This window comes from Osmerus mordax, chromosome 12, assembly GCF_038355195.1.
Source record: "Osmerus mordax isolate fOsmMor3 chromosome 12, fOsmMor3.pri, whole genome shotgun sequence".
Classification (NCBI taxonomy): Eukaryota; Metazoa; Chordata; class Actinopteri; order Osmeriformes; family Osmeridae; genus Osmerus; species Osmerus mordax.
The window spans coordinates 12,013,708-12,031,186 of NC_090061.1; the positions used below are offsets into that span (position 1 = coordinate 12,013,708).

Sequence of the window (17,479 nt, forward strand, 5' to 3'; positions counted from 1 at the left end):
TATGAATGGTTACAAACACAGTGCCTACACAGCTGCTTTAGGACAGTGAATACTAAGGTCTACCACTCAGTGATACCACCTGAAGAAGTGTGAAATATGATACAATATTTCCAAAACATTATCATTTAAAACATCATGTATACAATAACTATATATACTCCTAATATAGCAGAATGTGGTACAGAATACACATAAGTACAATAACCAAGTGGACTTGTGGATATGGGAAACGTGAACACATTGATTAGTGTATGAAACAATCCTGCATCATTTTACGATACCTTTTAATGAGTGCTACAGTCAGACATCTATTCTGTTTCTTTCTGTCCACTTCACAATACGAACAAAAAAATGCACAGTTGTCCCACTTTCGTTTACAGCTCTTAATTGGTACACAGAAAATCTGACTATCAGTATTCTAACATATTCACACTTTCCCTCGTTAAAGATCTCCTTGCTCCATCATCCTTGTTCAACAAATCAGTCTCCATAGAAGTTCTTCACATATAAAAGACATGAGAACCCAGGGGCAGAAAGTACCACGTGAGTCCATCCATCACCCAGCGATGCAGCGCTCACCTCCACATGCAGCTCCTCCGTGTCATGGTGTGGGTCACAGTAACAACACAACATGTTTTCATTCTGATTTTCCCAAGTGTGGTGCATGATGAACGCCTTCCCCGACTACAAATTTTGGAGTGTTTTCTCCAACGTCAATCTTAATACTGTCCGTCTTCCCAAGGAGTTTGTCCTTGCTGCTTGACACACAGCGGCGTAACAGAAACCCTGGCACCCTGTGTCCAACAATCAAGGCTACGACAATCTCTGACCCCCTGGTGATGTGGACACACACAGGGCTCAGAGATGAGCTGGGCTTGCTGTACAGAATGCTACACAACCCTGGCAGAGAGAGGGAAGGGTGATCTGTCAGGTGTCAGAGGGCTAAAGTTCTGGGTGGATAAAGAGAGGAGGGCTGTCAGAGAGATGGAGAGAGAGAGAGAGAGAGAGAGAGAGACAGAGAGAGAGACAGGAAGAGAGACAGAAAGAGAGACAAAAAGAGAGACAGAAAGAGAGAGAGAAAGAGAAAGAGAGAAAGAAAAAAAAGAGAAAAAGAGATGAGAAAGGAATACAACATCCCTGTTATTATTAGACTTGTATGCAGCAGTGCATACAGCACATACTTCAAAATTATATTAATATCAAAGTTGACCAGTGAGATTCTGCCCATTCACTCATTAGTCCCACTGTTGTCTCAATGTAAAAGCACTGAATGTTCAGCAGTTCATTAGGGCGGCTCTCTATGAGCTAACATACAGTTGGAATTCAGTTGTCAGTCAAATCCTTTTTTGTGGTGGAGGGAGGGGTGGTGGAAAGTGGGGGGAGAGAGGGGGAGAGAGGGGGAGAGAGGGGGAAAGAGGGGGAAAGAGGGGGAGAGAGGGGGGGGAAGAGGGGGAGAGAGGGGGAGAGAGGGGGGAAAGAGGGGGGGAAAGAGGGGGAGAGAGGGGGAAAGAGGGGGAGAGAGGGGGAAAGAGGGGGAGAGAGAGGGAGAGAGGGGGAAAGAGGGGGAAAGAGGGGGAGAGAGGGGGAGAGAGGGGGAGAGAGGGGGAGAGAGAGGGAGAGAGGGGGAAAGAGGGGGAAAGAGGGGGAGAGAGGGGGAGAGAGGGGGAGAGAGGGGGAAAGAGGGGGAAAGAGGGGGAGAGAGGGGGAGAGAGGGGGAGAGAGGGGGAGAGAGAGGGAGAGAGGGGGAAAGAGGGGGAAAGAGGGGGAGAGAGGGGGAGAGAGGGGGAGAGAGGGGGACGGGGGTTGGCAGCCTAGATGACGGTGCAGCCATAGTTGGGGTCGTTGGCGACGCTCGGCCCGTCGGTCTTGACCACGGTGGTCTTGGAGGAGCTCTGCTGGGAGCTGCGCAGCTCCGTCCTGCGACAGAGGCGCTCGCGGTAGTTCTGGGCAAACACCAGCAGCATGAGGGGGTTGATGCAGCTGTGCGAGTAGCTCAGGCAGATGCTGATGTTGTAGGCGTAAATGAAGGCGTTGGTGGGCTTGTTGTTGCTCAGATTGATCACCTGGATCACGTGATAGGGCGACCAGCAGACCAGGAAGAGGGCGATGACCATGAGGACGGTCTTGGTGGCCCGCTTGGCCCAGACGGACTGTTTGCGCTTGACTCGCCGTATGGAGCGGAACACGTGGTACAGGGTGAGGGAGTAGAAGGTGATGATGATGATGAGAGGCAGGATGAAGCCCAGGATGGACTGGTACAGGGTGTACCAGTACATGTCCTCGGGCCCGTCCAGGAACATCATACACATCTCCAGCTGGCGCTTGCGGATCACCTTGGCATACATCATCACGGGCACGGTGAGGAGGAAGCTGCCCAGCCACACCAGGATGTTGATGATGATCGTCCACTGGATGGTTCTCTTCTCAGAGGTGGGGTGGACGATGGCAATGTACCTGGGAAAGAGAGAGAGAGAGAGAGAGAGAGAGAGAGAGAGAGAGAGAGAGAGAGAGAGAGAGAGAGAGAGAGAGAGAGAGAGAGAGAGAGAGAGAGAGAGAGAGAGAGAGAAAATTAGATCAAATCAACCTTATGAGATGAATTATGGAGGAGCAGGGCTTCGACATTAAGAGAACACATATTGATTGCATATAATGGCTCTGGAGTGGGGCTGTGGAGATTTAGTCATCATCCTATTTTATGTTTTTACTCTCTGAAAACGTGATCTGAAAAATGTATCTGCTGGTGAGAACTGGAAAAAGCCAACCAACTTTGGACGAAACAGCTTTCTAATGATCTAGATCCACAGATGACAGTGTTTCTGTCCAAATCGAGGACGAAATTTGGTATTACAGTCAATTTAAATCTGTGTGATTGTGACAGATGTGTTATGATACAGAGAGAGAAGAGAGAGCGAGTGCCCACGCACACACAAATGATATTAATGTGGTTAAAATCTCCTAGCTATTTTGTCGTCAAAGTATAGCAACCCAGTGATGTATCTCAAGCTGAACCTTCCAGTAGATGTAGCCTGTGTAGTGTAATCAGAGATATCTACACATTTCCGCTACACATTACATTTCATTCAAACACAAAGTTATCTCTAGTATTCATACACACGGCACTGTGCCGTATAGCGTATTGTTGAGTCTTACTTCTCACACGTGTGTGTATGTGTGTGTGTGTGTGTGTGTGTGTGGGGGGGGGTGTATGTATGTGTGTGTGTGTGTGTGGGTGTAGTATTTGAGAATCAGAGTCATTGTCAATACAGGTTTCGACAAATGTGTCCTTGTCAAGATCTACCCTCAACTTAATAAAACACTTTCTTTTCATCCCCATTAGCTCAATATTCATCCTGTTTCCACTGTACATGTAATAACCCCAGTTTGGTGACGGCCGAAGCAATGGTCCCTTTATCAAGCAGAAATCAATACTCAGGTCCAGGAGAAAGCTGTTATCTTCAGAGGTACACACTGTAGGTGACCACCCTCCCAGAACCAAACCTATGATCCAGTCAGCTGTCATATGTCATGTACTGATTAGGAATCTCCATGTTAGCCGGGCTTCCTCTCCCAGCTAGCGCTGACATCATCACCACAGGGACTTCTCTTCTTGGTAGCTCTCACCTGACAAGGCACCTATCAGCTCTCCTGAGAAAAGCACAAATGATCCTGTGCAGTACAGACCACGTTCTGAAGCACGTGTAATACAGATATTGTAGATACAGACGACAGATTGCATTATCTTTTGGCTTCGTATGACCATATGTCCATATGACCCTGAGGTGGCTGGGAGGATCACAGGGCTACAGCTGCACTTTGCCTTAAAGGCTAGCCTAATGAAATCTATAGGAAGCGATGTTGGATAAGGTGATGCTGAGAGACTTTAGCATAGGAGGAGCACTCTTTATGGCTTTGTTGACTTAGGTACTTAGAGAGATACATCTCCATTATAAAGCGACTTGAGTTGCTTTATAATAACACACACACATATACACTGCATGTGTGTGTGTGTGTGTGTGTGTGTGTGTGTGTGTGTGTGTGTTTGTGTGTGTGTGTGTGTATGTGTGTGTGTGTGTGTGTGCGTGTGTGTATGTTTGTGTGTGTGAGTTTGTGTGTGCTTGTATTTGTGGGTGTGTATGTGTGCATGTATGTGTACATGTGTGAGGGAGGGTGTTTGAGTGGACACATGTTTTCCTGAGCCAGGAGCCAGGAGCTCCAGGAGCTCAGCATCATGTCAATAAAACTATTTGTCATTTTAATCACCTGTAGGATACATTATCCTTATAGGGCAGTACGACTACCAGTCTACTTCTATGGCTAATTAGAGTATTGACCAAGCTATATTCACTTTGGTATCTAAAAACGATTTGTCTTTGTAGATGAAAGCATGAAAAAACGTTGTATGTGGAGTTTATAGCACAAATGTCCAGCATCTGAACAACTAAGATGTTTTTTATATTTTTTAAATCGGTGTCCTACTTCAAAGATTGGCATCTCATTATCTGAATAAACATAATCAAAAATACGTGTATTTGTTCATTATAATTGTCATAGTTCCGTACAAAATGGAAACACTTTATAACACCTAATAACAGCTAAATCCCACCAGCCATGGTCAAGCATGCAGATAGATATGGAGTTACCTGTCAATACAGAGAACAGTGACGATCCCCACGGTTGTGAATTGGTTGCTCACATCCACAACAACCACAGCCTTGCACATGAAGTTTCCAAAGACCCACTGTCTGTCTCTGACAAGTTGATGGATGTTGAAGGGCATCACTAGCAAGAAAAGCATGTCGGCAATGGCTAAATTCAGCACATAAATGTCTGAAACCATTTTTTTCTTGCAGGTTGCCACCGCATAAATGACCAAGCCATTGGCAATAACTCCAATCGTACAAAGTATACCATATATCGTAGGAAATATATGCATAAAAGTTGCTATGTCGATAATGCTGTACGGCGAAGTTCTGTTCAAACACGACGAGTTTGTCAAGTTGCTGATTTCATCGTTCTGTGTGTGCACAGATATGCACATCTCCGTGTTATTCATCTTCAGATCTTCAGATGTGTGACTAGAGGTACCCTAATTAATAACATATAGGCCAGGATTAGCCTAGATACGCACGCCAGCCCTGCCAGGCGCGCGAGTCATTTCCAAACTTTGAACAGCAGCAAACTTAAGAACAGGGTGTATCCTTTGTAGAGTGTCCCTTTACAGATTAGAAAAAACTTAAATTAGAGTTGCAGATGTGTCGATGTAGACTCAACAGCATCAACCTTGGAAGCAGGCAGATGCCTGTTGTAGCGCACATTTATCTATATAGAGCGGTCATACACCCCCTGTGCGGTCCCGCTGTGCTCCTTGACTCACTTGCGTCGACTCAGTGAACAATATCCGATAGTCCCCTCCCTTCGAAGATCACTTGCTGTGTTGTTTCACACTTGATAGAGCCTTAAAAACTTAGACTATAATGGATTAATGCATCCCTTGCAATCTTCAGCACATGATTTTCGACAGGCAGCTCAATAGCCGGACAAACCACTAGGCTGCATACTTCAGAGCGCACAAATATACATCAAATCTATAGCGCTGTGGTGAGCTTCTTTTGAGATAATATGTCAATAATTGATTTGGATTTGTTTGTGACTGGGTTGCCAGTCACAAACATATAGTGGCACTAAAAACCTTGGGGTGGCGCACCAAAATCACCGAAATCAAAAGCCAAACTTAATTTCAGGAATTTCATTGTGATGTTGTATTATCTAGGCTAGTTGAAAACTTTGATGGTTAAGGAATAGCATAGTGACTTTGGGTTCTTATTTGACAATTAATGTCACTGATTATCAAATGTGCATAGACTAACATGTTGATCAAATAAAAAAAATCCAGACAATATGTGACTCGAGAGGGTGGGGGGTGGCAGTGTGGACTCTAGTGATTGTAACAGGATGACCGTGCCCCCCCTCCCCCGCCCCCCCATGACGCCACACTACCCCCCCCACACACACACACACACACCACCACCAATCACACAAACACACACACCATGTTTCCTTCTTCTCTCTCTCTCTCTCTCTCTCTTTCTGCTTTTTTGTAATAGGACAATGGAGTAATCACAGTTTTATGATTCTGCAAAATTCACATGTTGTCATTATCCTAACACATGTCTATCTCATGTTGTTTATAAAGCAGAATTTTTGGTATGGGATCATGGAACTGGAACTGTAAGATACGCTCCGACATACTGATGTGAAGCACTCATATTATTGAGTAGGAAATATATATCTTGAATGAATCTCCGTAAACCCTCCGTTCAACCTTCAACTGCTTGCACTGCAATCATGTGCTTTCAACAATGCCGACGTAACTGTAGTTACAGTAATAGTTGTATAATCCTTTTCACGTGAACCTTAACAGGAAATACACAAGGTTGCCCCTGTTGGTGTGACCTCTGACCTCCCTGTGGTGCCTCCTTGGTTCTGTTCCACTATGTGGCCTTCACCCTTCTGATGGCTATAGGCCTTTGGGAAATGCAGCACCGCAGAGAACTGCCTTCAATCACAATGTATGTTGACAAAATTCATGTTTTCACATTCTCCGAATTCGAGGTGAGAGGCCTTGGATGAATTCCACCATGTCACCCTCTGCTATTTAGCATTTTCAATTCATGCCAATTATTTGAGCCATAGCCTCATTGTGATACATGAGTCTCAGTGCCCCCCTCCAGTGTTCGTCTAAATACTGACATGTGGACACGGTGCAGATGGTTCCTCTCCATACGGAGCAGCTCAGATTGTGTGCCCTCCCTTACTGTCAGTCTTAGAGCAGCTTTGGCAGGTCAGCTATAGGGTGCATGATAGACAGCTCGATGTTTCACAGCTCGATGTTTCACACGGCTCAGAAAGGAGAGGCAGTCTGGGAATTCTCCTCTTGGAACGTAGGAGGCACGATACCACCTGTGATGGACTTGCATGTGCATATGTATTATTATTATTATTATTATGCTGTACAAATGAATTCATATTTATGATATGGATAAACATGTGACTATTGAGACTGACAATTAAACAATGGGATTCATCCATTGTTTCTACTACTGTTAATGTCAACATTAGTTCAATGCATAGGTGGTCTGTTAAAAGTATATGATGTTAACCAACATGGCTAAAGTTCATTGCTACTCTTTATTGTTTATTGTATAAATACAGTAAATGGTTTTCTCAACAATCATAATACCAACTTATGATGATAATACTGTAAACATTTTTTACATTGACAATACATATGAAAACACAGAAACAATTAATTTAATCAGAATTAAAGTCAGACATTATCCAAGCAATATTATGCTGCCATAACAAAAGCCTTTGAGAGATCCCTCTGAGTCTTTGGAAGTATAATTTCTAAATAAGGGCTGTTATGTGTTTGAAATAGAAATCACAGATCTAGGAACTATATCTCTTAGTGAGAGATATAGGCAGTATCTCTCTTAGTGTACACTTGATCTCGTGTCAGTCCTCTCACAGTAACTGTGTCTCTTCAGGTGGGGTTTTCTTTGTCCCTTTGTGACAAGAGTTCAAGAATGTATGGTTCTAGAATGTATGATTCAACAATGTATGGTTTTAAAATATTTGATTAGAAGGCATGGTTCTACAATTGTGTAGTTTTCAGAATATGTGGTTTCCGACTAACAGATTGAGTTATTTTTGTTCTAGACTGCTTTTCATTTTATAGTCCTAAATTTGTTACATTTACATTTAGTCATTTAGCAGACGCTCTTATCCAGAGCGACTTACAGTAAGTACAGGGACATTCCCCCGAGGCAAGTAGGGTGAAGTGCCTTGCCCAAGGACACAACATCAGTTGGCATGACCGGGAATCGAACTGTCAACCTTCGGATTACTAGCCCGATTCCCTCACCGCTCAGCCACCTGACTCCCCATGTACCTTTTTATTTGTCGCCTGTTTTCCTGGAAGTCTTGCCGATCCAACATTATGGACTTCACTGAGTAGACAGAGTCTGTGTACAATGATATGTAATAGACTGTGGTATGACCACTGATTGAATCATATAAAGTACATGATTAATAGCATGAGTATAGATACAAATAACTGGCTTTTCTCACATTTAGAGAGTCTCAGTGGAACTTTAACAAAAGGAGCATTCTCTAAGGTCTAAACCGCATGTGGGCTAGAGAGAGAGAGAGAAAGAGAGAGAGAGAGATTGAGTAAAAGAGAAAAAAGAGAGCGAGTGGGAAAAAGAGAGGGAGAAAACAGAGAGAAAAAGAGAGCTAGAAAACAAACCCATTAAACAGTAGTGCTGTCTGCTGTCTGGCCCGTGGCAGCTTGGATCCCATGCCAAACTGTCATATGATGTCTCTACATCCAGAAGCATTTCACTTGTTATTTCACATGTAAGTGCAAAAATGTTTGTACTTGAGGCCCTAACTTTCTTAGCCTCCATTGTGCACGCCCACTCTGTCCTCTGGGTTATATGTAGATGACGTTTAAGGGGTTAAGATGTGATCAATTGAAAATCTGCATACTTTCAGAACAGTCAATGGAAAGAAAGGAATGTGTCTTTAAAACTGTCAGTTTCAATTGAAAGTAAACTTTGTTGTAATTTGTACAGCATTTTTTATGTAATGATATTTATTTATGTCATGTAGCAGACGCTCTTATCCAGAGCGACTTAAAGTGACTACAGGGACATACTCCCCGAGACAAGTAGGGTGAATCCATGTAGGGTGCATCGGAATTGAACCGGCATCCTTCTGATTAATAGCCCGACTACCTGACCCCCCATGATAAATGATATAATATCAACAATATCTGTTGATCTAATATCCAACATGAGACATTTAGAGCTGTTGTTTTATTGATTAACAGATTGACCAAATGACCTTGGGCCATATACCTTCGGTCTTTCTGATGTAGGCAACAGTCCTCAGGAAACAATGTACTCTAGAGTTTTGAATGTTTTCTGTTTGAAGGGAGCGTAAAGAGCCGAGGCTAATGTACAGCAGAAAATGTGGATCATAAAATGACAGATGTTTTTTTTTTGTTTCTTGTACATTAAAAGCTTTTGTTTGTCTAGTCAACCATTTGAAATGCATTCCATTTTTATTAACTTCAGAAATGTTACATAACTACATGATTAATCCAGGGCAAGTCATTTCCTTGTTATTCTTTTAGTTTTTAAATGACATTTCCTGAACATCAGTCAGCTTACAATCATATGATTAGCCTGAAACAATTAAATATTTAAATAGAACTGGTCCATGGCCCAGGGAAAATGGCCGCCACTGTCATGACATGATTACAATTATCATTAATCTTGATTGCGATAAAAGCAGTATAAATCTGAGATTAGGCTATGGGCGACATAAAGAAGCTTTGCTGTGGTGATGGAGCCCGTGCATTAGGGATATTGCTCAGTGCACTTGAGTGTGTGGAACCTTCTGGATGGAAGGGATCTGATTAAATGGTGCATCTTGTGATGACTCATGTCCCCCTCGTCTCTTGATATGGATTGTACACAGGTCAGCAGAGGTCACACTTTCTCAATAGGACTCTGAAACCTTCACACAGCTTTCCTGATCACAACCGTTGAAAGCCTTGGTCAAGTCAAATCAATCTGCTGCTGCAGCATTTGGAAATACATCAAATAATGAGTCTTGACAGTCATTTCCCCTCCCCAAGCAAGGAAATAAATCCAATCGTGGGGGAACACTTTGGGTTAACTTGCTTCTGGTTGTTTGGAGTCTGTACGATACGTATCTCTGAACAGACCTCCTCCCTCACGTCCTCTCTACCACAGCTCTATAGGGGATCAAATACAGTGTAATTTGTTATGACAAGATAACATTGCTCCCACTCAAAAAGCCCAAGTCTTTAAAAAGCAAATAGACTTTCAGTCTGAATTTTAATATAGTTGGCCCAGTTCAATATCCACAGGTTTACATTGTATCTTAGTTAAGTCAAAAATAACAAACAGCCTAAGCTTCCGAAAAAGCAGCATTAGACGGGGTTACATGGGATTTTACACTCCAAACAGCAATGTAAAAGTGAGTTATCAAGGGCTAAGAAGGATGTTGTTTTGAACTCATGCCAGGATACATCATGGGCCTGGCTACTGGGATTGTCAGGTCACTAGGAGATCGGCTTTTGTCTTTGTGAGATAACTGCACATGCACTTTAAATGCACAATGTATGAATAATTATGTGTGATTCGTTTCAGTGTTGTCTAAGACATTGTTCCTTCAGGAGAAAAGTTTGGTACATTTAAAAATAATAGATGGGCCTATTATCTTATTTTTCAAATTCAAATTATTGTCTCAGCAATAAGAAACCAACTTAATTTGGGTTCCAGTGATTGCAAACGCAGATAAAACATGAGTTTGCAATACAATAAGGGGAGTATGAGCACAGCATCTAGATTGTGACGAGGGCAGACATTCTGTAACGCTGTTAAAGACAGAGTCCGTTTTATTTATGAGAGATCATCTATCAATTAAATGAAAAGTGGATTTCTTAATTTATCACAACTCATAAAACCAGGTCGATGTGTACGGAATGTTACACAGTTACATAGATAAGACTTTTCCCATGAGACGAAAAAACAACCACCATTTTTATTACCAACTGATGATGTAGATTTGACTATACATGGCCAACTTGTCAGACGGCTCATGTTGTTTTGTCCATATTGATATATGAAGCACTAAAGGAAAATAAATGCTTTCTGTGCCTCCCAGTACTATTTCAGGTCACTGCTATTTGGAATGTGCCTTTACATGGACAAAGAGGCACATATATTTATCTTATTGAGGTGCAAATATTATCTAAACAGAGCTACAGCAAGGCCGGCCTGAAGCATCATGGGACAATGCTTCCTTTTTGTCTTGCTCCCCCTGACCTCTGTCACACATATGAACACTGACCTGTGCTTCACACAGTCATAAAAAGGGGAGTACTAGGCACATCACATGAGAAACAGATTTGTATTTTATGTCCACTCCATTCTAAGTTATGACATCTCTATGTTTAACACATACTGTAAAGGCCACATGACCTTCATAATAATTTCAATTCATGAACTTCTTAATAACTTTAATAAGTGCATCCAGGTCACAGGATGTGAACAAACTCATACATAAAGGATGGTATTATGAAGTGTCAGCACCTACACAGTGAATGATGATGGTCCACAGTTTATAGCTTACAGGAAGACCTCAGTGAGATTCAGTTCCCCTTTCTGCATGATAACTACCAGAGCTGCTCTACGAGGCCCCACAGATCTCCTAAGCTGTAGATCACAGGTCACTGTGGCAGATGACGCCTCACATGGGGACTGTGCCGTGGGACTTGCTGCACCCAAACCCCTGGGCCAACACAAACACATCCACCTCAGATCGTCTCATTTCCACAACTCTGCCTCACCTGATTGGTGTAGAGCCATAGGGGTCATCGAGGAGAGAGAGAGGAGACAAGGAGAGGAGGCATTGAGAGGGGGTGAGATGAGGCAGTCTGGACAGCAGATGTACTGTAAATCCCAGGTTGGGTTTTTATCTCTCTCCACATGGTACTGTGACAAACGTGGCCTGCAACAACCTCTTTACAGTGTTTCTGCATCTGTCCACATGGTGGACCGTCTCCAATAAACATAAAAGAAAAACGCTCTCAGAGGTTAATGTTTGTCAGCCATGAAAAAGGTGACATCGGGCGAAGAAGGAATGTTTCGATGTCGTACATGGGATGTTGTTTTGCAATTTTGAATCCATGCCATTGTTGCAGTGAGGTCCATATTCTGGTCATTACAAACAGTCTGCTTGGCTTTCCATGACTGCTCTGAACAGTACAGATACCTGTGTCTGTGTCCTTCTTTTAAATACTGTTATAGAAACACAATGTTTCTATTATTTCTAACCTTGTTTTGCTTCTGCTTTTAAAAATGATTTCTGATTACCAGAGTCGGGGATCCTGTTAATGCGTTAGTTTTCAAAGTCCATGAAGATTAAATCAGACCTCACATGTTAATAAATTTGCTTCATCCGCTTACATAATTCTTTTTTTGTTTGCTACATGTGTTTTCTGGGATTATGATCCTTGATGACCCATGTGATGTGACTCCACCTGCTAGTAGGGCTAGCAGTCAGTAGGCACAGGGACACAATATGTGCGTGTGTGTGGGTGGGGGTGTGGGGGAGAGTTGTGTGTGCGTGGGTCTGTGTAGGACAGCATGTTCAGTTGTGTTCTTATTCTGTCACATATTCACAGTGCTGTTACTGTCTGCACATAATTGAACATGAGTGGGTCACCACCTGGTGGTGAAGGCATGTTACTGCACTTGTTTCTCCCAGACATGTTCGTTTTATTTTGTAGCTGTTGATACAGATCTAGATTACTGTGGCAATATAGAGATTGAGGAAGATAGACGATATGCATATTAAATTTGAGCATATTTGTATAATGGATTCCAGTCAGTAGAGCGTATCATTGGAAGCCTTGGGCTTTATGGCTGCTATAATAAAACAGGCGTAGTCACACACTGTTTGAACAGAGGCCTGTGGTACTTTGTGCCTGTGGTCGACATTTACCGTGTCATTTTTATGTTTTTCATGAGTCATGCAGCATAACTTGTAATATAGTGTTGGACACAGAACATGAGGCCTCTTCCGGCCAACATCCATTTCAACTTGCACGTTTCACCTCATGTCTGCATTGCTTCTGATAACATAACAGGTTGCGCTTTCCCTCTTGTGGTTTGATGCATTATTGCACAGGTCCGCAGAACCTCTGTTACTGACTCAGGCATCCATCCAGCTTTTACAGTTTCTTGGGGAACCACCTTTGATGCGGCAAGTATTGATAACTCCTTCTATAATGTAATGATTTGTGATTAACTCCACACCTAGTGTTACAGGAGGCTCCGCAACTATCTCTTTGTGTCCAAGAAGGTCTGAGGGAGCAGGGTTTTATGTGTGTGTGTCTGTGTGTTTGTGTATGGTTGTGGGTTTGTGTGGATGTGTGTGTGGGTGTGTGTGTGTCTATGTTTGTGTGTGCAGGATGGGGGGAATCAATGTCAGGAGTGAGTTGGTTGCTTTATTTCCTTCAGAATACAGGCTATTGATGATTGTGCATTCAGGCCCATTCACAACCAAGATTGCCTCTCTCTTTTACAGAGATAGCTGCAGACGGAATTGACTCCCTGGCCTCATGGTGCTGGTAAAAATAGCTGCATTCTCAACAGACCAGATTTAATTTAGCCGACTTGTGTGTCTCCAAAAGATGGTTGATGGAGTAGAGTCCATGGAGTAGAGTCATGTGCCTCAGTGGGCATACAGAGAGAGCCTGGAGGAAGTTGTGTAGGGAATATTGTGGGATTCATTTTTTTACAGTTAAATGCAGATTTCCTGAAAACATTACGAGGACAACCGTGGAAAATAAGTGGAGTCTCGAGTCAGTGGGTTACATTTGAAGTCCTGTTTCACCTGCTTGTCAGAAAATATGTTTCGATGTTCATGTGTGCCTATGTGCTGTGCATGTGTGTGGGTGTTAATGCGTGTGCGAGTGTGTATGTGTGTGTCCCTGTAAAAGTGTAGACAAGTCAACAGAATAGTGAATGCCTCCCCAAGCGTTCGGCATTCTCTTCCTTAATCTCCTGCAAAGAAGCTCCTGGGCTCGGCTGCAAAGCATGACTGGCTGTGTGAGTTATGGTGTGCCAGTACTTAAGGGGCCGGGGATAGAGGAAGAGGGAGAAGATCTCACCCAAGAGTAGACTAATAATGAAAACTCATATCACCCTTGCTAAGGCCAAGAGAACTCTCCTGAAGATTCTTCTTGTGCCAGATTTAAGTGGAGCAACGCAGGACAGACACAATAACATGTCCAGCAGGGAATACTTTTCTTCTGGGACCTATTTGCAGAGATAAGAAGCTGTGAAAACCTTGTGATAGAGTGTTCTCATTGGCAATGACTGTTAAATAGTGGGCAAAGGTCCCAGGAAGTGTTCTCCTTCACTTAAATAAGAGCAAAGAGAAGAAGGCTGGGCTTGGTGCGAGTGTCTTTTGGAAGGGAAAGCAGTTACCTCGTGCTCTCTCCCATCCACACTCACTCTGGGCAGTGCATGTGTGCATTGAAGTGTGTGTGTGCACATTTGCATGTGGGTTTGCAAGTTTTTATGGAACATTTTGCGCCACTATAGAGTAGCGGACTGACTAAGGTTAGTCAAGCATAATGATTGAAGCCTTGAGCAGAATCCTCATCGTACCCTCACTAAACCCATCAAAACTTTCCATTTAGTCACAAATACAATTCTAAATTCAGCCTCTTTGGGGTCATTGAATAGAAATATTACATAGGGTTAGATAACATAAATGTAAATGTAAATACAGTTTTGACCTTTTAACGTTTATTCAATTAAAAATGTGTTTTAAAATTGGATGTTTGAAATATTGCCTTTAAAGAAATGAGCATGTTACTTAGCATTCCGAGCACTTGATCAGAAATCTACTTGCCATGCCCCTCCAGACACTTCCTCCAAATTCAATTTGTATTTGTTCATTCATTTGATCCATTCTCTACGTGAAAACTGACTGAGTCTGCATCTCCATACTCCATGAACGCCCCATAATTTTCCCTAGCAGCGTCAGGAGAGAGATAATAAAGAGTGAGAACGAGTGTTGAATGAAGTATAGTCGATACAGCAGCACAACAACCCGCAGAGACTCCACTCTTAATATTATTGGGGATTAAAAGCAATCTATTAGAGGGAATCAGGATAAATATCCCTTAGTGTGTGTGTGTGTGTATAAGTGAGCAAGTGTGCGTGAGTGTGGGCACGTGCGCCTGTTTTTCCACATTTATGTGTGCTTGTGTGTGTTCCCCAGTGAGTGGCGAGTCTGCATATCCAAGGACAATCATTTGGTTCCAGTTACTATACATTTTTCACCAGAAAATGAACACCAGCTCTGAAGTTTTCAGAATCTCTCCCCTGGTTGAACTGTGAACACGGCTCATTTCCTATGCATTAGCACCTCCAGGTACAACACATGATATACACTTGGCATTAACTCAGTGCTCTGCAAATGGACCACACTAAACACATTTATGAGTATATTGAAGCGGCCAGTGCAACATGATACATTTTATTGTGCTCTTCATGATCAGTCACCTGAAGTAAAATGGACATGACCCAAAGGCTATCTTTAGGTTATAGGAGACTTAGCAAAGCAGTTGATGTTTGTTTCTTTGATACCTTATGGTCCCTCTCTAACCTATGACAATAAAGGGGCTTCCAAGCAACTGATACTTTCAGATCCAGAAACAGTATGAACTGAACTTATTGAATATATTTTCTTCCTAGTAACACATAAATGTCTTATGAAATGTGACACCACTATTAAATCCTTCTCCATGTGTGGGTGACACTTGTCCTTGCTCATCACACACACACACATCCACCCCCCCCCCCCCCACACACACACACACACACACACATATACACACACAGAGAAAGGCACATTGTAATCTCACCTTGGTGTCATTAGTGAGTTATTATCGACCCTGCGCCAACCGGCTCCTTTGTCACAGCAGGTGTCGACTGTCATGAAAATACCCAAATTACCTCACGGCTGGCGCTCCAGAAGAACCTGACGCATTAAATGATTGTGATCAAATGGAGACAGTGAATGCAAACTGGTCCTTGAGCTTGTGTCTATCTATCACACAGTCCAAACAAATGCAGCATCGTGCAAATTGTCTCTCCTTTTTGTGGAGTTGACTTATTAATCAATTCCCCTCTTTCCTTTGAAATGTGCCGTACGGCCATGAGGGAGAGGACGAGACATCTGTATGTTTGAATGTTTCATGAGGAAGCCACCCTCCAGTGCATGCCACATCCAACTGTACATGAAACATTTACCATGACCAGTGAAAACCGGCTTAGCAATCACTGCCTGCTGGATGGCTGGGGTGGGTGCTGGCCCCGAGGCCAGAGGGAAGCTGACCAACTCAGGCTGGAGCCCACTGCAGACCCTGAGGTCAGGTTCTCTGTGTGGAAATGTATATATGACATATCATATCTATCTCCTTAATGTGTAGAATTCTTCGGTGTGGTTCTTGTGGCTGCCCTTCTCGTCCCCCCCTCCCCTCTATCTGTCTCTCACTCTATCACTCTGTGTCCTCTCTCACTCTTTTTTGCCCCCTCTCTCTATCTTTATCTCTGTCTCAATCTCTATCTCACTTTATCTCTGGGATCTTTACAGATGCCAGAACTGGGTCACCCATCTATGTCCTTGTTACCCACACAAGACATAATTTATATTCCCTTCCTCTTCTAGTAATTAATTAGCAGTGTGAAATGAACAAATACAGTTTCAGAATGCTTTAAATGATATGACATCAACACAGACAGCGTATTACTCTTGCAGAAAGGAGACATTTTGTTGGGACAGCTCTTACAATGAAATAATCTTGCAGGTGTCAATATGAGTTGAGGATGGTTCTCTGGGAAATGAAACTGTTGATCTATACTGAATATTTCCGTATTGCTTTGGCTCGTTAGTAATTCAATGATGTCCTCACTAATCACTTCGCATTGCTTTCGTCCTGGAGCTATGTCAATGGTGCATATTCAACCACCTGATTAGTTCCAGCGGCCATCTTGTGCTCCATGGCCATGCTGGTAATGATTGGACAACAAGTCTGTCTCAGCAAATGAATACAGACAGGTTTGAATCAATTTTCCTGGACACGGAGCCCAGTGTTTCATTTTGGGTAATTTGTACACATCCAAGTGTAATTAGGTGACTGTTCAATCGACGGGGACCTAATGAAAGCATGTCATTTGCATCACATCTCATTATTGAGCAGATAATTTCAGATCTCAGCCATTTGATCGGGCCGTGGTGAGTCAGTGTCAGGTACGTAGCTTGAGTTCTTGTTCACACCAAAGTAGCAGGGTGAGAAAGGTGTCACCATTCTAAATGTCAAATACTGGATGTGGCCTTATCACAACTCCCTGTTAACATGTGTTATCTTGGTCTTTCAAAAACCTGGTTACATGTTGAGAAACTGACAGGACTGGGAACAATGAAGGGGCTTGAAGAGAGAACTCAGTCCATGTTTATGCCCATCACGGCTGAGGCAGTTCACCACAACCAAGTCCCACCGGTGCTCCATCCTCATGTTGCTACTACACATACCTCTGCCTTCTCATCTTGAGGCTTTCAAGTGAATAATGAATTATGAGGAAAAAGTTCAATTTTACACAGCCTTGCGGATGCCCTGGAGCAGCCCTTGCCCTCCCATACCTCAATAAATTTGAGAGTGAAATGGAAAAGTAAATCACCTAGGTGCCTATCTGATCATACCGGAGTTGCAGGGATAAGCACATAACATTCACCTCCCTTCACCCTGCAATTCAATCTCAAAAGTGGACTCAGGTACCAAACACCAAATAGTATCGTGTTT

The 17,479-nt window shown here is 43.0% G+C and overlaps 1 protein-coding gene across 1 annotated transcript; it reads right to left on the bottom strand.

Moving 5' to 3' along the window:
• Window positions 1-1,811: 1,811 nt before the first annotated feature.
• mchr2b (melanin concentrating hormone receptor 2b) lies at window positions 1,812-5,053 on the bottom strand. Its single transcript, XM_067248308.1, has 2 exons — window positions 4,641-5,053; window positions 1,812-2,454 (listed from the first exon to the last, which is right to left on the bottom strand). The coding sequence occupies exons 1-2, from the start codon at window positions 5,051-5,053 to the stop codon at window positions 1,812-1,814; spliced, it is 1,056 nt and encodes a 351-aa protein (XP_067104409.1).
• Between the last annotated feature and the right edge of the window lie 12,426 nt (window positions 5,054-17,479).

Coding starts and splice junctions, on each gene's coding strand:
- mchr2b (XM_067248308.1), bottom strand. CDS start 5,053: ATGAATAACACGGAGATGTGCATATCTGTGCACACACAGAACGATGAA. Junction 2,455..4,640: donor ACTGTTCTCTGTATTGACAG/GTAACTCCATAT, acceptor TCTCTTTCCCAG/GTACATTGCCATCGTCCACC.